Source organism: Scyliorhinus torazame, chromosome 22, assembly GCF_047496885.1.
Source record: "Scyliorhinus torazame isolate Kashiwa2021f chromosome 22, sScyTor2.1, whole genome shotgun sequence".
Taxonomy (NCBI): domain Eukaryota; kingdom Metazoa; phylum Chordata; class Chondrichthyes; order Carcharhiniformes; family Scyliorhinidae; genus Scyliorhinus; species Scyliorhinus torazame.
In genome coordinates, this window is record NC_092728.1 from 19206196 (window position 1) to 19231195 (window position 25000).

General features: G+C 52.9%; 1 protein-coding gene across 1 annotated transcript in view; it reads left to right on the forward strand.

Moving 5' to 3' along the window:
• Positions 1-25000, forward strand: part of LOC140398944 (creatine transporter-like) — a 157371-nt gene that overhangs the window by 39810 nt on the left and 92561 nt on the right. Inside the window, exon 3 of the mRNA XM_072487936.1 lies at positions 2283-2359. Coding sequence (XP_072344037.1) covers positions 2283-2359 — 77 coding nt within the window. The remainder of the gene's footprint in view (positions 1-2282; positions 2360-25000) is intronic.

Consider the following 25000-nt stretch of genomic DNA (forward strand, 5'->3'; position numbering starts at 1 on the left):
TATCTGTCTCCCTCTCTCTCCCTGTCTATCTCTGGCTCATTCTCTCTGTCTCTCTCTCCCTCCCTCTGTGGGTCTCTCTGGTCTCTCTGTGTCTCTCGCTCTGTCTCTCTGTCTCTGGCCTTCTGTCTCTCTATATCTTTCTGTGTGTGTCTCTCTCTGTCTCTCTCCTGTCTCTCTCTTTCTCTCTGTCACTCTCTCTCTTTCTCTCTGTCTGTCTCCGTCTTTCTCTCTATCTGTCTGTTTGTCTCTCTCTCTATTTGTCTCTCTCTATCTCCGTCTCTGTCTCTCTTGGTCTGTCTCTCTGTTCTCTGTCAATCCCTGTCTTGCCCTGCCTGCCTCTCTCTGTCTGTCTGCTCTCTCTTTCGCTCTCTGTCCCTCCCTTCTATCTCTCCCTCTTTTTGTCTCTCCCTCTTTCTACCTGTCTCTCTGTCTGTCTGTCTCTCTCTCTCACTCCCGTTCTCTCTCTTGTCTCCCTCGCTACCTGGTGCTCGTTGTTTTGCTACGGTTTCAGCCGAATTTCTCTCTCTTGACAGAGCTGAAGGCTCCAGGTGAGTTCTTGCAAGTGAACATGCTCACTTGTATCAAGAAAAAAGGAGCCAGGTCATGGGCTTGGCTGACTAGGTGGAATCGGCTGTTAGTGAAGCTGCTGGCGCGCTCAGGATTGCTCAATATGTGCTGCCCAATGACCAAATCGCATCTAACAAGTGGATGTTTTGTTTTAGATGTGAATGTGTCCCTGTGTCGGCGTGTGCAAGCCACGAGAATTACATCCTCCAGGGTTTGGACCTCACCTGAACTAGGCGCAGAATAAACTTGCTGAAGGTAAAAGGCAAGCTGCGGGATGAATTTTTTGACCGTCAGGATCCTTTGTTCCTACTGGCAGCACGCATCCATGCCGACCCCCCACCCCCCCCCCCCCCCCCCCCCCGACCGCGGGTTTCCGGGCACCATGGGCTAGGTTTCAATGGGCAACCCCCCCCCCCCTCCCCCAAGTACTAGATTCTCTCGGCATCCACCCTCTCAACGCCCCCTCCCTTCAGAATCCGACACGTTTCAACGGGATCACCTCTCGTGCTTCTAAACTCCAATGGGTACAGGATCCCGACCTGCTCAACCCTTTCCTCATCGGACACGCCCCCTTCATCCCGGGAACCGGCCTCCGACACCAGGATACCCCTTCCTCAAGTAAGGGTAAGGAAGCTGAGACTGCACGGGGCATGGAAACCCATACGGCTTGTACCACAGGCTAGAACATGGCTTCCCATAGAATTCGTACATGGCAGAAAGAGGCCATTTGGCCCATCGAGTCTGCACCGGCCCTCCGACAGAGCACCCTAACCTAGGCCCAATTCCCCACCCTATCGCCGTATCCCCAAATCGTTGTGGCAATTTAGCACGGCCAATTGACCTGGGCCGCACATCTTTTGGATATTCCAGAATCACACATATACATAGATGCGTAGAAGATAGGAGCAGGAGGAGCCCTTTTGGCCCTTCGAGCCTGCTCCGCCATTCATCACCATCATGATTCTCCCCAAGTGCTGTATCCAGCCACCTCTTGAATACATTCACTGTTTTAGCATCAACTACTTCTCGTGGTAATGAATTCCACAGGCTCACCACTCTTTGGGTGAAGAAATGTCTTTTTATCTCTGTCCGAAATGGTTTACCCTGAATCCTCAGGCTGTGACCCCTGGTTCTGGACACCCCCCAACATTGGAAAAGTCTTCCTTGCACCTCTATGAGGTCCCCCCCCCCCCCCCCTCATTCTTCTGAACTCCAGCGAGAACAATCCCAACCTGGACAATCTCTCCTCATTCGTCAGTCCCTCCATCCCCGGAATCAACCTAGCAAACCTTCGCTGCACTCCCTCGAGAGCAAGAACACCCTTCCTCAGAGGAGAGTAAAACTGCCCACAATACTCCAGGCGAGGCCTCACCAAGGCCCTGTACAATTGCAGCAACACATCCCTGCTTCTGTACTCGAAAACTCTCGCAATGAAGGCCAACATACCATTAGCACACCGACATTCTGTTTGTATTAAATAGCAGCCATGCAACAACTTGAAGCAACTTGCTTAACCCCCATGGTTCAGATTTTTGAGATATATTTGCGATTCCTCTTTCCCGGTGACGTGCGGGGAATGTGGGCGCCGTTGGCCCATCCCCCGTTGCCGCTTTCGATCGAGCGTCTCGCCAGGGCCACATCTGAGGGAGCAGTTAAGAGTGGACTACATTGGGATTTGGAGTCACGTGTAGGCTTGGCTGGGGTAAGGACGGAAGATTTCCGTTTCCCTAAAAGGTGGGGTGCTGGGAACGAGATGTTTTTTTTTAAAAAAACAGCCGGCAGTCGGACGATAGTTTCACCCCCCGCCTCCTTCTCTGACAGAGTGCCGCCGCCGTTTCCCGCTCAGTTGGCCGCAGGTGGTACTTCCTGCCGCCCTTGGACGGACGTCCCGCCTTGGGAATTGGCCGACATCTCTCCGACCCCCTTCGGGCACAGCGCCTGTAGTGGCCGGAAGAGGTACTCTTCGGCCCGGAAGCACCATTCCTGAGTTGAGGAGCCGGGGCTACATTTCGGGTGAGTGCCAGAGTGTCCTGGGTGTCATGATATTCATATTAACATATCATGGTGCAATCACACACACTGATGGACAGGTCGATGGACCAATCAACACACACACACACATCACAGCCAATCACCAGTGAGAGCACACGCACTATAAAACGGGGAACACCACAGTTCCTGCTCATTTCCAGCAGGAGATAGCTCAGAGCACAGAGCTCGCAGCGCGCCACTCAGACATAGACCATGTGCTGAGTGCCTCTCTAAGATAGTGCAAGGGCTGGGTCCACAGGTTAACTGGTAAAGTACGAACCACAGCCAGAAGTATACAGTAGATGTTATCAAGAATAATAAAACAGAGTTGTACCATCTACAACCGTGTTGGTTCGTTTGTATAGCAGGACACCCAACACGACACTGGGGGCAGGGAGGGTAGGGGATGCATTGTGGGGGTTGTGGGATATTTGGGGGGGGTGGAGGTGAAGCCAGAGGGGAGGGGGTGGGGGAGTGTAGGGAGGGAGGGTCGGAACTCCCAGGTCGCTGAGAGGAATGTCTGAAGAGGTCCCGTCCATGCGGGGGTAGAGGTGGTGGGTCTGGGTGGCGCTTGTCGAAGGAGCCTTGGCGAGTGGCCGCCGTGCATCTTGTAGACGGTGCACACGGCTGCCGCTGTGCGTCGGTGGGTGGGGGGAGTGGGTGTTGAAGGTGGGGGTTCACGTGTGTAGCACCGTCAATATGACGCGAGGCAGGTTGAGGGAATGTCAATTGAAGGCTTTATTAAGCAGAACTTTATCCCCAGCAGCGTGGTTACAGAATGCAGCTGCTGAGGGAAATGGAGGGAAAACTGGGTTCTTATACCGGCATTTCTGGGTGGAGTCCAGTAGGTGGCAGATCCTATCAGGACCTGGCATCCCTCCACCAATAGCCTGTCGACACGTGGTATACCGTATTACCCCTAATACATACCACCACAGCGTGTCGATCGAGCGGGGGGGCTGCTTTGTCCTGGATGGTGTCAACCTTCTCGAGTGTTGTCGGAGCCGCGCTCATCCAGGCGAGTGGGCGAGTCCATCACACTCCTGACTTGTGTCCTTGTCGATGGTGGACAGGCTTTGGGGGGAGTCAGGAGGTGAGTTACTCTCCGCAGGATTCCCAGCCTCTGACCTGCGCTGGTAGCCACAGTATTTATACGGCTGGGTCCAGTTCAGTTTCTGATCAATGGTAACCCCCAGGATGTTGAGTGTGGGGGATTCAGCGATGGGAATGTCAGTGAATGTCAAGGGGCGGTGGTTAGATCCTCTCTTGTAGGAGGTGGCCATTGCCTGGCACTTGTGTGGCGCAAATGTTGCTTGTCACTGTGTCAGCCCCGAGCCTTGGCCAATTTTCTGATTGACAGTGACATCCTATTCGTGGAAAGTCCTAGGCGCTTCGAACGCCAGTGTTCAAAATTGTACCTTGAGTTAGGCCGGAGGGGCGGGGCGATGGAAGCCTACCTCCCTCCTTGGGCCTAAAAATAGAATGGTTTCCTGACACTGCCTCCCAGAGCTGCTGCATTTCCTGATGCGGTTTAGATGTTTTTTTTGTGTGTGTAATTCTCTGTCGTTCCTGCCAGTAGAATGTAGGGCTTGGCTGGGTGCAGGTGCCAGCGCTGGGGGAGTACACAGTGTCTCCAAGCCTCGGCCTGTTCAGCGTCTGACTCACAACCACAATGGGAAGAGGGAAGGAGCCTCCTTGCCAGGCATGTTTGGACAGGGCTTTCCACTTCACCCATGGCAACCTGATCCACCCACCCCACTGCAGAGGGGACAGTCCGCCAATCGGCTGCCGTATGGAGAGGCCTGCTCTATCAATCACCAAACGTCACCAGGTGGGGACAGCGAGTGCTAGGGAAGGTGATTGGAATGTAGCCCTTTATTGCAGAGGGTGGGGCCGGGGAATAAGAATCGTGCGGTCTACCTCCAGCGGTGCAGGGCATTGGTGAGGCCTCACCTGGTGAATAGTGTACACTTCCCGAGATGGGGCGGACTGACTAATGACACTCTCACACTCACCATCACACCCTATCTCATTGTATCTCCTCACACACACACAATGTCTCCTCACACACAGTGTCTCCTCACACACAGTGTCTCCTCACACACACACTGTCCCCTCACACACACACTGTCTCCTCACACACACACAGTCTCCTCACACACACTGTCTCCTCACACACACTGTCTCCATACACACAGTGTCTCCACACACACACTGTCTCCACACACACACTGTCTCCACACACACACTGTCTCCAGTGTCTCCACACACACAGTGTCTCCACACACACACTGTCTCCTCACACACACACTGTCTCCTCACACACACACTGTGTCTCCTCACACACACACACTGTGTCTCCTCACACACACACACTGTGTCTCCTCACACACACAGTGTCTCCTCACACACAAACACACACATTGTTTCCTCAAACACACACACACTGAGTCTCCTCACACACACTGTGTCTCCTCACACACACACACACAGTGTCTCCTCACACACACACACTGTGTCTCCTCACACACATTCACTGTGTGTCTCCTCACACACACACACACACACACACACGTCCCCTCACACACACAGTGTCTCCACAAACACACTGTCTCCTCACACACAGTGTCTCCTCACACAGTGTCTCCTCGCACACAGTGTCTCCTCACACAGTGTCTCCTCGCACACAGTGTCTCCTCACACACACTGTCTCCTCACACACTGTCTCCTCACACACACTGTCCCCTCACACACACTGTCCCCTCACACACACTGTCCCCTCACACACACTGTCCCCTCACACACAGTGTCTCCTCACACCCACAGTGTCTCCTCACACACACAGTGTCTCCACACACACAGTGTCTCCTCACACACAGTGTCTCCTCACACACACAGTGTCTCCTCAGTGTCTCCAGTGTCTCCACACACACACTGTCTCCTCACACACAGTGTCTCCACACACACGCACGTCCCCTCACACACACACTGTCTCCTCACACACACACAGGTGTCTCCTCACACAGTGTCTCCTCACACAGTGTCTCCTCGCACACAGTGTCTCCTCACACACACTGTCTCCTCTCACACACTGTCTCCTCTCACACACTGTCTCCTCACACACACTGTCTCCTCACACACACTGTCCCCTCACACACACTGTCTCCTCACACACACTGTCTCCTCTCACACACTGTCTCCTCACACACACTGTCTCCTCACACACACTGTCTCCTCACACACAGTGTCTCCACACACACGCACGTCCCCTCACACACACACTGTCTCCTCACACACACACAGGTGTCTCCTCACACAGTGTCTCCTCACACAGTGTCTCCTCGCACACAGTGTCTCCTCACACACACTGTCTCCTCTCACACACTGTCTCCTCTCACACACTGTCTCCTCTCACACACTGTCTCCTCACACACACTGTCTCCACACACACACTGTCTCCTCACACACACACTGTCTCCTCACACACACAGTGTCTCCTCACACACAGTGTCTCCACACACACGCACGTCCCCTCACACACACACTGTCTCCTCACACACACACAGTGTCTCCACACACACAGTCTCCTCACACACAGTGTCTCCTCACACACACACTGTCTCCTCACACACACAGTGTCTCCTCACACACAGTGTCTCCTCACACACACAGTGTCTCCTCACACACAGTCTCCTCACACAGTGTCTCCTCACACAGTGTCTCCTCACACACACAGTCTCCTCACACAGTGTCTCCTCGCACAGTGTCTCCTCGCACACAGTGTCTCCTCTCACACACTGTCTCCTCTCACACACTGTCTCCTCTCACACACTGTCTCCTCTCACACACTGTCTCCTCACACACAGTGTCTCCTCACACACAGGGGTCTCCTCACACACACTGTCTCCTCACACACAGTGTCTCCTCACACACACTGTCTCCTCTCACACACTGTCTCCTCGCACACAGTGTCTCCTCACACACAGTGTCTCCTCACACAGGTGTCTCCTCACACACACACAGGTGTCTCCTCACACAGTGTCTCCTCGCACACAGTGTCTCCTCTCACACACTGTCTCCTCTCACACACTGTCTCCTCTCACACACTGTCTCCTCACACACACTGTCTCCTCTCACACACTGTCTCCTCACACACAGGTGTCTCCTCACACACACACAGGTGTCTCCTCACACAGTGTCTCCTCGCACAGTGTCTCCGCACACACATTGTCTCCTCACACACACTGTCTCCTCACACACACTGTCTCCTCACACACACACACTGTCTCCTCACACACACACTGTGTCTCCTCACACACACACACTGTGTCTCCTCACACACACACACATTGTCTCCTCACACACACACACATTGTCTCCTCACACACACACACATTGTCTCCTCACACACACAGTGTCTCCTCACACACAAACACACACATTGTTTCCTCACACACACACACACTGAGTCTCCTCACACACACACTGAGTCTCCTCACACACACACACACACACACAGTGTCTCCTCACACACACACACTGTGTCTCCTCACACACATTCACTGTGTGTCTCCTCACACACACACACTCACGTCCCCTCACACACACAGTGTCTCCTCACACACACTGTCTCCTCACACACAGTGTCTCCTCGCACACAGTGTCTCCTCACACACAGTGTCTCCTCACACACAGTGTCTCCTCACACACAGTGTCTCCTCACACACACTGTCTCCTCACACACTGTCTCCACACACAGACTGTCTCCTCACACAGACTGTCTCCTCACACACAGTGTCTCCTCACACACAGTGTCTCCTCACACACACTGTCTCCTCACACACACTGTCTCCTCACACACAGTGTCTCCTCACACACACTGTCTCCTCACACACTGTCTCCACACACAGACTGTCTCCTCACACAGACTGTCTCCTCACACACAGTGTCTCCTCACACAGTGTCTCCTCACACACACACACAGTGTCTCCTCACACACACACACACATTGTCTCCTCACACACACACAATGAGTCTCCTCACACACACACACACACATTGTCTCCTCACACACACACAAACACACAGTCTCCTCACACACACACACTGTCTCCTCACACACACACACTGTGTCTCCTCACACACACACACAGTGTCTCCTCACACACACTGTCTCCTCACACACACTGTCTCCTCACACACACACTGTCTCCTCACACACACAGTGTCTCCTCACACACACACACATTGTCTCCTCACACATATACACTGTGTCTCCTCACCCACACAGTGTCTCCTCACACACAAACACACACATTGTTTCCTCACACACACACACACTGAGTCTCCTCACACACACAATGAGTCTCCTCACACACACAGTGTCTCCTCACACACAAACACACACATTGTTTCCTCACACACACACACACTGAGTCTCCTCACACACACACACTGAGTCTCCTCACACACACACACTGTCTCCTCACACACACGTACTGTGTCTCCTCACACACACACACTGTGTCTCCTCAGACACACTGTGTCTCCTCACACACATACACTGAGTCTCCTCACACACACACAGTGTCTCCTCACACACACTGTGTCTCCTCACACACACACTGTCTCCTCACACACACACACTGTGTCTCCTCACACACACACTGTCTCCTCACACACACACACTGAGTCTCCTCACACACACACTGAGTCTCCTCACACACACACACACACTGTGTCTCCTCACACACACACACAGTGTCTCCTCACACACACATTGTGTCTCCTCACACACACATTGTGTCTCCTCACACACACACTGTCTCCTCACACACACACTGTCTCCTCACACACACACAGTGTCTCCTCACACACACACACTGTGTCTCCTCACACACACACTGTCTCCTCACACACACACACACTGTGTCTCTTCACACACACACATTGTCTCCTCACACACACACACACTGTCTCCTCACACACACACACTGTGTCTCCTCACACACACACTGTCTCCTCACACACACACACATTGTCTCCTCACACACACACTGTGTCTCCTCACACACACACACTGTGTCTCCTCACACACACACGTTGTCTCCTCACACACACACACTGTGTCTCCTCACACACACAGACTGTGTCTCCTCACACACACACTGTCTCCTCACACACACACTGTCTCCTCACACACACACTGTCTCCTCACACACACACACTGTGTCTCCTCACACACACAGACTGTGTCTCCTCACACACACACTGTCTCCTCACACACACACTGTCTCCTCACACACACACTGTCTCCTCACACACACACACTGTGTCTCCTCACACACACACTGTGTCTCCTCACACACACACACACACACTGTCTCCTCACACACACACACTGTGTCACCTCACACACACACACATTGTCTCCTCACACACACACACACTGTCTCCTCACACACACACACTGTGTCTCCTCACACACACACACACACTGTCTCCTCACACACACACACACACTGTGTCTCCTCACACACGCACTGTGTCTCCTCACACACACACACTGTGTCTCCTCACACACACACACTATGTCTCCTCACACACACTGTGTCTCCTCACACACACACACTGTGTCTCCTCACACACACACACACACTGTCTCCTCACACACACACACACACTGTGTCTCCTCACACACGCACTGTGTCTCCTCACACACACACACTGTGTCTCCTCACACACACACACTGTGTCTCCTCACACACACTGTGTCTCCTCACACACACACATTGTCTCCTCACACAAACACACACTGTGTCTCCTCACACACACTGTGTCTCCTCACACACACACACACTGTGTCTCCTCACACACACACATTGTCTCCTCACACACACACACACTGTGTCTCCTCACACACACACACACACTGTGTCTCCTCACACACACACACTGTGTCTCCTCACACACACACACATTGTCTCCTCATACACACACACACAGTGTCTCCTTACACACACATTGTGTCTCCTCACACACACACTGTCTCCTCACACACACACACTGTGTCTCCTCATACACACACAGTGTCTCCTCACACACACACACTGTGTCTCCTCACACACACACTGTCTCCTCACACACACACACTGTGTCTCCTCACACACACACATTGTCTCCTCACACACACACACTGTCTCCTCACACACACACACTGTGTCTCCTCACACACACACTGTGTCTCCTCACACACACACTGTGTCTCCTCACACACACACATTGTCTCCTCACACACACACACACTGTCTCCTCACACACACACTGTGTCTCCTCACACACACACTGTGTCTCCTCACACACACACTGTGTCTCCTCACACACACACACTGTCTCCTCACACACACACACTGTGTCTCCTCACACACACACTGTCTCCTCACACACACACACATTGTCCCCTCACACACACACTGTGTCTCCTCACACACACACATTGTCTCCTCACACACACACACACTGTCTCCTCACACACACACTGTCTCCTCACACACACACACATTGTCTCCTCACACACACACTGTGTCTCCTCACACACACACTGTGTCTCTTCACACACACACTGTCTCCTCACACACACACACACACACTGTGTCTCCTCACACACACACACTGTGTCTCCTCACACACACACACTGTGTCTCCTCACACACACACAGTGTCTCCTCACACACACACACTATGTCTCCTCACACACACTATGTCTCCTCACACACACACTGTGTCTCCTCACACACTCATTGTCTCCTCACACACACACACTGAGTCTCCTCACACACACACACTGAATCTCCTCACACACACACACACACTGTGTCTCCTCACACACACACACTGTGTCTCCTCACACACACACAGTGTCTCCTCACACACACACACTATGTCTCCTCACACACACTATGTCTCCTCACACACACACTGTGTCTCCTCACACACTCATTGTCTCCTCACACACACACACACTGAGTCTCCTCACACACACACACTGAATCTCCTCACACACACACACACACTGTCTCCTCACACACACACACTGTCTCCTCACACACACACACTGTGTCTCCTCACACACACACACTGTCTCCTCACACACACACACTGTGTCTCCTCACACACACACACACACTATGTCTCCTCACACACACACTGAGTCTCCTCACACACACACACTGTCTCCTCACACACACACACACACTGTGTCTCCTCACACACACACACACACTGTGTCTCCTCACACACTCATTGTCTCCTCACACACACACACACTGAGTCTCCTCACACACACACACTGTGTCTCCTCACACACACGCACTGTGTCTCCTCACACACACACACTGTGTCTCCTCACACACACACTGTGTCTCCTCACACACACTGGCTCCTCACACACACACATAGTGTCTCCTCACACACACACTGTGTCTCCTCACACACACACACACTGAGTCTCCTCACACACACACACACTGTGTCTCCTCACACACTCATTGTCTCCTCACACACACACACACTGAGTCTCCTCACACACACACACTGTGTCTCCTCACACACACGCACTGAGTCTCCTCACACACACACTGTGTCTCCTCACACACACTGTCTCCTCACACACACACATCGTGTCTCCTCACACACACATAGTGTCTCCTCACACACACACTGTCTCCTCACACACACACTGTGTCTCCTCACACACACACATAGTGTCTCCTCACACACACACTGTCTCCTCACACACACACACACACACTGTGTTTCCTCACACACACACACACACTGTGTCTCCTCACACACACACATAGTGTCTCCTCACACACACACTGTCTCCTCACACACACACACACACTGTGTCTCCTCACACACACACACACACGTTGTCTCCTCACACACACACTGTCTCCTCACACACACACTGTGTCTCCTCACACACACACACTGTGTCTCCTCACACACACACTGTCTCCTCACACACACACACTGTCTCCTCACACACACACACTGTGTCTCCTCGCACACACACATAGTGTCTCCTCACACACACACATTGTCTCCTCACACACACACACGTTGTCTCCTCACACACACACACTGTGTCTCCTCACACACACACACTGTGTCTCCTCACACACACACTGTGTCTCCTCACACACACACATAGTGTCTCCTCACACACACACTGTCTCCTCACACACACACACACACTGTGTCTCCTCACACACACACACACTGTGTCTCCTCACACACACACATAGTGTCTCCTCACACACACACTGTCTCCTCACACACACACACACTGTGTCTCCTCACACACACACACACACGTTGTCTCCTCACACACACACTGTCTCCTCACACACACACTGTGTCTCCTCACACACACACACTGTGTCTCCTCACACACACACTGTCTCCTCACACACACACACTGTCTCCTCACACACACACACTGTGTCTCCTCACACACACACACGTTGTCTCCTCACACACACACACTGTGTCTCCTCACACACACACACTGTCTCCTCACACACACACACACTGTCTCCTCACACACACACACTGTGTCTCCTCACACACACACACTGTCTCCTCACATACACACACACTGTCTCCTCACACACACACACACTGTCTCCTCACACACACACACTGTGTCTCCTCACACACACACACACACACACTGTCTCCTCACACACACACACTGTGTCACCTCACACACACACACACATTGTCTCCTCACACACACACACACTGTGTCTCCTCACACACACACACTGCGTCTCCTCACACACACACACTGTGTCTCCTCACACACACACACACACATTGTCTCCTCACACACACACACACTGTGTCTCCTCACACACACACTGTGTCTCCTCACACACACACACACTGTGTCTCCTCACACACACACACTGTGTCTCCTCACACACACACACACACACTGTCTCCTCACACACACACACACACACACGTTGTCTCCTCACACACACACACGTTGTCTCCTCATACACACACTGTGTCTCCTCACACACACACACTGTGTCTCCTCACACACACACACTGTGTCTCTTCACACACACACGTTGTCTCCTCACACACACACACTGTGTCTCCTCACACACACATTGTGTCTCCTCACACACACACTGTCTCCTCACACACACACACACTGTCTCCTCACACACACACACACTGTCTCCTCACACACACACACTGTGTCTCCTCACACACACACACACACACACTGTCTCCTCACACACACACACTGTGTCACCTCACACACACACACACACTGTCTCCTCACACACACACACTGTGTCTCCTCACACACACACACACTGTCTCCTCACACACACACACACTGTGTCTCCTCACACACGCACTGTGTCTCCTCACACACACACACTGTGTCTCCTCACACACACACACTGTGTCTCCTCACACACACTGTGTCTCCTCACACACACACACTGTGTCTCCTCACACACACACATTGTCTCCTCACACACACACACTGTGTCTCCTCGCACACACACACACACACACTGTGTCTCCTCACACACACACACTGTGTCTCCTCATACACACACAGTGTCTCCTCACACACACATTGTGTCTCCTCACACACACATTGTGTCTCCTCACACACACACTGTCTCCTCACACACACACTGTCTCCTCACACACACACTGTCTCCTCACACACACACACTGTGTCTCCTCACACACACACACTGTGTCTCCTCACACACACAGTGTCTCCTCTCACACACACACTGTGTCTCCTCACACACACATTGTCTCCTCACACACACACACACTGTCTCCTCACACACACACACTGTGTCTCCTCACACACACACATTGTCTCCTCACTCACACACACACTGTCTCTTCACACACACACATTGTGTCTCCTCACACACACACTGTCTCCTCACACACACACACATTGTCTCCTCACACACACACTGTGTCTCCTCACACACACACATTGTCTCCTCACACACACACACATTGTCTCCTCATACACACACACACACACTGTGTCTCCTCACACACACACACTGTGTCTCCTCACACACACACACTGTGTCTCCTCACACACACACACACTATGTCTCCTCACACACACTATGTCTCCTCACACACACACTGTGTCTCCTCACACGCACACTGTCTCCTCACACACACACACACACTGTGTCTCCTCACACACACACACACACACTGTGTCTCCTCACACACACACATAGTGTCTCCTCACACACACACTGTCTCGTCACACACACACACACACTGTGTCTCCTCACACACACACACACACGTTGTCTCCTCACACACACACTGTCTCCTCACACACACACTGTGTCTCCTCACACACACACACTGTGTCTCCTCACACACACACTGTCTCCTCACACACACACACTGTCTCCTCACACACACACACTGTGTCTCCTCACACACACACATAGTGTCTCCTCACACACACACATTGTCTCCTCACACACACACACGTTGTCTCCTCACACACACACACTGTGTCTCCTCACACACACACACTGTGTCTCCTCACACACACACTGTGTCTCCTCACACACACACATAGTGTCTCCTCACACACACACTGTCTCCTCACACACACACACACACTGTGTCTCCTCACACACACACACACTGTGTCTCCTCACACACACACATAGTGTCTCCTCACACACACACTGTCTCCTCACACACACACACACACTGTGTCTCCTCACACACACACACACACGTTGTCTCCTCACACACACACTGTCTCCTCACACACACACTGTGTCTCCTCACACACACACACTGTGTCTCCTCACACACACACTGTCTCCTCACACACACACACTGTCTCCTCACACACACACACTGTGTCTCCTCACACACACACATAGTGTCTCCTCACACACACACATTGTCTCCTCACACACACACACGTTGTCTCCTCACACACACACACTGTGTCTCCTCACACACACACACTGTCTCCTCACACACACACACACTGTCTCCTCACACACACACTGTCTCCTCACACACACACACTGTGTCTCCTCACACACACACACACACACACTGTCTCCTCACACACACACACTGTGTCACCTCACACACACACACACATTGTCTCCTCACACACACACACACTGTGTCTCCTCACACACACACACTGTGTCTCCTCACACACACACACTGTGTCTCCTCACACACACACACACACATTGTCTCCTCACACACACACACACTGTGTCTCCTCACACACACACACTGTGTCTCCTCACACACACACACACTGTGTCTCCTCACACACACACACTGTGTCTCCTCACACACACACACACACACACTGTCTCCTCACACACACACACACACACACGTTGTCTCCTCACACACACACACGTTGTCTCCTCATACACACACTGTGTCTCCTCACACACACACACTGTGTCTCCTCACACACACACACTGTGTCTCTTCACACACACACGTTGTCTCCTCACACACACACACTGTGTCTCCTCACACACACATTGTGTCTCCTCACACACACACTGTCTCCTCACACACACACACACTGTCTCCTCACACACACACACACTGTCTCCTCACACACACACACTGTGTCTCCTCACACACACACACACACACACTGTCTCCTCACACACACACACTGTGTCACCTCACACACACACACACACTGTCTCCTCACACACACACACTGTGTCTCCTCACACACACACACACTGTCTCCTCACACACACACACACTGTGTCTCCTCACACACGCACTGTGTCTCCTCACACACACACACTGTGTCTCCTCACACACACACACTGTGTCTCCTCACACACACTGTGTCTCCTCACACACACACACTGTGTCTCCTCACACACACACATTGTCTCCTCACACACACACACTGTGTCTCCTCGCACACACACACACACACACTGTGTCTCCTCACACACACACACTGTGTCTCCTCATACACACACAGTGTCTCCTCACACACACATTGTGTCTCCTCACACACACATTGTGTCTCCTCACACACACACTGTCTCCTCACACACACACTGTCTCCTCACACACACACACTGTGTCTCCTCACACACACACACTGTGTCTCCTCACACACACAGTGTCTCCTCTCACACACACACTGTGTCTCCTCACACACACATTGTCTCCTCACACACACACACACTGTCTCCTCACACACACACACTGTGTCTCCTCACACACACACATTGTCTCCTCACTCACACACACACTGTCTCCTCACACACACACATTGTGTCTCCTCACACACACTGTCTCCTCACACACACACACATTGTCTCCTCACACACACACTGTGTCTCCTCACACACACACATTGTCTCCTCACACACACACACATTGTCTCCTCATACACACACACACACACTGTGTCTCCTCACACACACACACTGTGTCTCCTCACACACACACACTGTGTCTCCTCACACACACACACACTATGTCTCCTCACACACACTATGTCTCCTCACACACACACTGTGTCTCCTCACACACACACTGTGTCTCCTCACACACTCATTGTCTCCTCACACACTCATTGTCTCCTCACACACACACACACTGAGTCTCCTCACACACACACACACTGAGTCTCCTCACACACACACACACACTGAGTCTCCTCACACACACGCACTGTGTCTCCTCACACACACACACTGTGTCTGCTCACACACACACATTGTCTCCTCACACACACACACACTGAGTCTCCTCACACACACACACTGAGTCTCCTCACACACACACACTGTCTCCTCACACACACGTACTGTGTCTCCTCACACACACACACTGTGTCTCCTCACACACACTGTGTCTCCTCACACACATACACTGAGTCTCCTCACACACACACAGTGTCTCCTCACACACACTGTGTCTCCTCACACACACACTGTCTCCTCACACACACACACTGTGTCTCCTCACACACACACATTGTCTCCTGACACACACACATTGTCTCCTCACACACACATTGTCTCCTCACACACACACACGCTGTCTCCTCACACACACACTGTGTCTCCTCACACACACACTGTCTCCTCACACACACACACATTGTCTCCTCACACACACACTGTGTCTCCTCACACACACACACACACTGTGTCTCCTCACACACACACATTGTCTCCTCACACACACACACACTGTCTCCTCACACACACACACTGTGTCTCCTCACACACACACTGTCTCCTCACACACACACACATTGTCTCCTCACACACACACACACTGTCTCCTCACACACACACACTGTGTCTCCTCACACACACACATTGTCTCCTCACACGCACACACTGTGTCTCCTCACACAAACACACACACACACTGTGTCTCCTCACACACACACACTGTGTCTCCTCATACACACACAGTGTCTCCTCACACACACATTGTGTCTCCTCACACACACACTGTCTCCTCACACACACACTGTCTCCTCACACACACACTGTCTCCTCACACACACACACTGTGTCTCCTCACACACACAGTGTCTCCTCTCACACACACACTGTGTCTCCTCACACACACATTGTCTCCTCACACACACACACACTGTCTCCTCACACACACACACTGTGTCTCCTCACACACACACATTGTCTCCTCACTCACACACACACTGTCTCCTCACACACACACACTGTGTCTCCTCACACACACACTGTCTCCTCACACACACACACATTGTCTCCTCACACAGACACTGTGTCTCCTCACACACACACATTGTCTCCTCACACACACACACATTGTCTCCTCACACACACACACTGTGTCTCCTCACACACACACTGTCTCCTCACACACACACTGTCTCCTCACACACACACACACACACTGTGTCTCCTCACACACACACACTGTGTCTCCTCACACACACACACACTATGTCTCCTCACACACACTATGTCTCCTCACACACACACTGTGTCTCCTCACACACACACTGTGTCTCCTCACACACTCATTGTCTCCTCACACACTCATTGTCTCCTCACACACACACACACTGAGTCTCCTCACACACACACACACTGAGTCTCCTCACACACACACACACACTGAGTCTCCTCACACACACGCACTGTGTCTCCTCACACACACACACTGTGTCTGCTCACACACACACATTGTCTCCTCACACACACACACACTGAGTCTCCTCACACACACACACTGAGTCTCCTCACACACACACACTGTCTCCTCACACACACGTACTGTGTCTCCTCACACACACACACTCTGTCTCCTCACACACACTGTGTCTCCTCACACACATACACTGAGTCTCCTCACACACACACAGTGTCTCCTCACACACACTGTGTCTCCTCACACACACACTGTCTCCTCACACACACACACTGTGTCTCCTCACACACACACATTGTCTCCTGACACACACACATTGTCTCCTCACACACACACATTGTCTCCTCACACACACACACGCTGTCTCCTCACACACACATTGTCTCCTCACACACACACACGCTGTCTCCTCACACACACACATTGTCTCCTGACACACACACTGTGTCTCCTCACACACACACATTGTCTCCTGACACACACACACTGTCTCCTCACACACACACACTGTGTCTCCTCACACACACACTGTCTCCTCACACACACACACATTGTCTCCTCACACACACACTGTGTCTCCTCACACACACACACACACTGTGTCTCCTCACACACACACATTGTCTCCTCACACACACACACACACTGTCTCCTCACACACACACACTGTGTCTCCTCACACACACACTGTCTCCTCACACACACACACATTGTCTCCTCACACACACACACACTGTCTCCTCACACACACACACTGTGTCTCCTCACACACACACACACACACACATTGTCTCCTCACACACACACACTGCGTCTCCTCTCACACACACACACACTGTCTCCTCACACACACACACTGTGTCTCCTCACACACACACACACACACACATTGTCTCCTCACACACACACACTGTGTCTCCTCTCACACACACACACACACACATTGTCTTCTCACACACACACATTGTCTCCTCACACACACACACTGTGTCTCCTCACACACACACACACACACACTGTCTCCTCACACACACACACTGTGTCTCCTCACACACACACACTGTCTTCTCACACACACACGCTGTGTCTCCTCACACACACACACACTGTCTCCTCACACACACACACTGTCTCCTCACACACACACACTGTCTCCTCACACCACACATTTCCATCTGGACGCTGTACGTAGGGTATTCAAATCAATTGGAGCACAATGCAGGTTGTCCAATTGATTGTAAGTTACAGACAGGCGCAAAATGTGGGGAGATTTAACCCCATTCCCAACTGGTTCATTCCTGACTCGATTGCTATCTTTTTCTTTCGCTCCATAATCTCAAAAAACTTCCCCTTCACAGAAGCATGAGTCAGACCAAATTTGCCCTCGATAGACATAAGGAGAAATGAGGGACAGCTGAATGCATCAGACAATTGGAGGGTCAGTACTGAGGGATCGCCACACTGTCTGCTCACACACACACACTGTGTCTCCTCACACACACACGTTGTCTCCTCACACACACACAATGTGTCTCCTCACACACACATTGTGTCTCCTCACACACACACTGTCACCTCACACACACACTGTCTCCTCACACACACACACTGTGTCTCCTCACACACTGTGTCTCCTCACACACACACTGTGTCTCCTCACACACACACACACCACACTGTCTCCTCACACACACACACACATTGTCTCCTCACACACACACACTGTCTCCTCACACACACACACTGTGTCTCCTCACACACACACACACTGTCTCCTCACACACACACACTGTGTCTCCTCACACACGCACTGTGTCTCCTCACACACACACTGTGTCTCCTCACACACACACACTGTGTCTCCTCACACACACACACTGTGTCTCCTCACACACACACACTGTGTCTCCTCACACACACACACTGTGTCTCCTCACACACACACACTGTGTCTCCTCACACACACACACACTGTGTCTCCTCACACACACTGTGTCTCCTCACACACACACACTGTGTCTCCTCACACACACACATTGTCTCCTCACACACACACACTGTGTCTCCTCACACACACACACACACTGTGTCTCCTCACACACACACACTGTGTCTCCTCACACACACACACACACACACATTGTCTCCTCACACACACACACTGTGTCTCCTCACACACACACACACACACTGACTCCTCATACACACACACACAGTGTCTCCTCACACAAACATTGTGTCTCCTCACACACACATTGTGTCTCCTCACACACACACTGTCTCCTCACACACACTGTCTCATCACACACACACTGTCTCCTCACACACACACACTGTGTCTCCTCACACACACACACTGTGTCTCCTCACACACACAGTGTCTCCTCACACACACACACTGTGTCTCCTCACACACACATTGTCTCCTCACACACACACACACTGTCTCCTCACACACACACACTGTGTCTCCTCAGACACACACATTGTCTCCTCACACACACACACACTGTCTCCTCACACACACACACTGTGTCTCCTCACACACACACTGTGTCTCCTCACACACACACATTGTCTCCTCACACACACACACACACTGTCTCCTCACACACACACACTGTGTCTCCTCACACACACACTGTCTCCTCACACACACACACATTGTCTCCTCACACACACACTGTGTCTCCTCACACACACACATTGTCTCCTCACACACACACACTGTGTCTCCTCACACACACACACTGTGTCTCCTCACACACACACTGTCTCCTCACACACACACACACACACAGTGTCTCCTCACACACACACACTGTGTCTCCTCACACACACACACTGTGTCTCCTCACACACACACACACTATGTCTCCTCACACACACTATGTCTCCTCACACACACACTGTGTCTCCTCACACACTCATTGTCTCCTCACACACTCATTGTCTCCTCACACACACACACACTGAGTCTCCTCACACACACACACACTGAGTCTCCTCACACACACACACACACACTGAGTCTCCTCACACACACGCACTGTGTCTCCTCACACACACACACTGTGTCTGCTCACACACACACATTGTCTCCTCACACACACGTACTGTGTCTCCTCATACACACACTGTGTCTCCTCACACACACTGTGTCTCCTCACACACATACACTGAGTCTCCTCACACACACACAGTGTCTCCTCACACACACTGTGTCTCCTCACACACACACTGTCTCCTCACACACACACACTGTGTCTCCTCACACACACACATTGTCTCCTGACACACACACATTGTCTCCTCACACACACACACTGTCTCCTCACACACACACACTGTGTCTCCTCACACACACACACTGTGTCTCCTCACACACACACTGTGTCTCCTCACACACACATTGTCTCCTCACACACACACACACTGTCTCCTCACACACACACACTGTGTCTCCTCACACACACACTGTCTCCTCACACACACACACATTGTCTCCTCACACACACACTGTGTCTCCTCACACACACACTGTGTCTCCTCACACACACACATTGTCTCCTCACACACACACACACTGTCTCCTCACACACACACACTGTGTCTCCTCACACACTCATTGTCTCCTCACACACTCATTGTCTCCTCACACACACACACACTGAGTCTCCTCACACACACACACACTGAGTCTCCTCACACACACACACACACACACTGAGTCTCCTCACACACACGCACTGTGTCTCCTCACACACACACACTGTGTCTGCTCACACACACACATTGTCTCCTCACACACACACACACTGAGTCTCCTCACACACACACACTGAGTCTCCTCACACACACACACTGTCTCCTCACACACACGTACTGTGTCTCCTCACACACACACTGTGTCTCCTCACACACACTGTGTCTCCTCACACACATACACTGAGTCTCCTCACACACACACAGTGTCTCCTCACACACACTGTGTCTCCTCACACACACACTGTCTCCTCACACACACACACTGTGTCTCCTCACACACACACATTGTCTCCTGACACACACACATTGTCTCCTCACACACACACACTGTCTCCTCACACACACACACTGCGTCTCCTCACACACACACACTGTGTCTCCTCACACACACACTGTGTCTCCTCACACACACACACACTGTCTCCTCACACACACACACTGTGTCTCCTCACACACACACTGTCTCCTCACACACACACACATTGTCTCCTCACACACACACTGTGTCTCCTCACACACACACATTGTCTCCTCACACACACACACACTGTCTCCTCACACACACACACTGTGTCTCCTCACACACACACTGTCTCCTCACACACACACACATTGTCTCCTCACACACACACACACTGTCTCCTCACACACACACACCGTGTCTCCTCACACACACACACACACACACATTGTCTCCTCACACACACACACTGTGTCTCCTCTCACACACACACACACACACATTGTCTTCTCACACACACACATTGTCTCCTCACACACACACACTGTGTCTCCTCACACACACACACACACACACTGTCTCCTCACACACACACACTGTGTCTCCTCACACACACACACTGTCTTCTCACACACACACGCTGTGTCTCCTCACACACACACACACTGTCTCCTCACACACACACACTGTCTCCTCACACACACACACTGTCTCCTCACACCACACATTTCCATCTGGACGCTGTACGTAGGGTATTCAAATCAATTGGAGCACAATGCAGGTTGTCCAATTGATTGTAAGTTACAGACAGGCGCAAAATGTGGGGAGATTTAACCCCATTCCCAACTGGTTCATTCCTGACTCAATTGCTATCTTTTTCTTTCGCTCCATAATCTCAAAAAACTTCCCCTTCACAGAAGCATGAGTCAGACCAAATTTGCCCTTGATAGACATAAGGAGAAATGAGGGACAGCTGAATGCATCAGACAATTGGAGGGTCAGTACTGAGGGATCGCCACACTGTCGGAGAGTCAGTGCTGAGGGAACGCCACACTGTCGGAGAGTCAGTGCTGAGGGAGCACCGCACTGTCGGAGACTCAGTGCTGAGGGAGCGCTGCACTGTCGGAGGGTCAGTGCTGAGGGAGCGCCGCACTGTCGGAGGGTCAGTGCTGAGGGAGCACCGCACTGTCGGAGACTCAGTGCTGAGGGAGCGCTGCACTGTCGGAGGGTCAGTGCTGAGGGAGCGCCGCACTGTCGGAGGGTCAGTGCTGAGGGAGCGCCGCACTGTCGGAGAGTCAGTGCTGAGGGAGCACCGCACTGTCGGAGGGTCAATACTGAGGGAGCACCGCACTGTCGGAGGGTCAGTGCTGAGGGAGCGCCGCAGTGTCGGAGGGTCAGTGCTGAGGGAGCACCGCACTGTCGGAGGGTCAGTGCTGAGGGAGTGTGCACTGTCGCAGGGTCAGTGCTGAGGGAGCGCCGCACTGTCGGAGGGTCAGTGCTGAGGGAGCGCTGCATTGTCGCAGGGTCAGTGCTGAGGGAGCGCCGCACTGTCGGAGGGTCAGTGCTGAGGGAGCGCTGCACTGTCGCAGGGTCAGTGCTGAGGGAGCGCCGCACTGTCGGAGGGTCAGTGCTGAGGGAACGCCGCACTGTCGGAGGGTCAGTGCTGAGGGAGCGCCGCACTGTCGCAGGGTCAGTGCTGAGGGAGCGCCGCACTGTCGGAGGGTCAGTGCTGAGGGAACGCCGCACTGTCGGAGGGTCAGTGCTGAGGGAGTGCCTGAGCATCTGTGGAATCAATTGACCAGGAATCCCGCACCTTCAGTGCAAAGGAAAGAGGTAGTGTATGTGTGCGATTCCCCCCTGAGTCGAGCAGCTGGGGTGCTGGTAAGGTGGGGAAGGGGACACTGGGAATGGCGGGCTGAAAACCTGCAGCGGGGTGGGTCCCGCGTGACTCATTTCTCAACTGGAGAGGGGGCGCTGAATTAGCAACTTCAATTCAGGAACCCCGTGTGCCCACTCACCCCACCTGCAGCACCCTTTGGAGGTCTTGCCCCTTCTCCAACCTGGGGGATGCCAATCCTCCTCCGCTATGAGCTCTCCCCACTCAACCTCCCAGTATGCCGACTGCTCGACTCTGGAAGGTATCATACTGGCACGCCGTCCGGTGTGCTGAATTGTTGGGGGTGGTTAGTGGGGGTTGGCGAGGTGGGGATGTGGGGGTGCTCGTGATCAGACATGAAGGTAGGGATTGAGGAAAATGGGGAGTGGGCGGGATTGAGGGTACGGGGAGTGGGCGGGATTGAGGGGTACGGGATGTGGGCGCGATTGAGGGGTACGGGGTGAGGGTCGGGATTGAGGGACACTGGGAGGGTGGGGATTGAGGGAGACGGGGAGAGGGTGGGGATTGAGGGATACGGGGAGAGGGTGGGGATTGAGGGATACGGGGAGAGGGTGGGGATTGAGGGATACGGGGAGAGGGTGGGGATTGAGGGATACGGGGAGAGGGTGGGGATTGAGGGACACAGGGAGGGTGGGGATTGGGGGAGACGGGGAGAGGGTGGGGATTGAGGGATACGGGGAGAGGGTGGGGATTGAGGGATACGGGGAGAGGGTGGGGATTGAGGGATACGGGGAGAGGGTGGGGATTGAGGGTGACGTGGAGAGGGTGGGGATTGTGGGATACGGGGAGAGGGTGGGGATTGAGGGAGACGGGGAGAGGGTGGGGATTGAGCGATACGGGGAGAGGGTGGGGATTGAGGGAGACGGGGAGAGGGTGGGGATTGAGGGAGACGGGGAGAGGGTGGGGATTGAGGGAGACGGGGAGAGGGTGGGGATTGAGGGAGACGGGGAGAGGGTGGGGATTGAGGGAGACGGGGAGAGGGTGGGGAATGAGGGAGACGGGAGAGGGTGGGAATTGAGGGAGACGGGAGAGGGTGGGATTGAGGGAGACGGGGAGAGGGTGGGGATTGAGGGAGACGGGGAGAGGGTGGGGATTGAGGGAGACGGGGAGAGGGTGGGGATTGAGGGAGACGGGGAGAGGGTGGGGATTGAAGGAGACGGGGAGAGGGTGGGGATTGAGGGAGACGGGGAGAGGGTGGGGAATGAGGGAGACGGGAG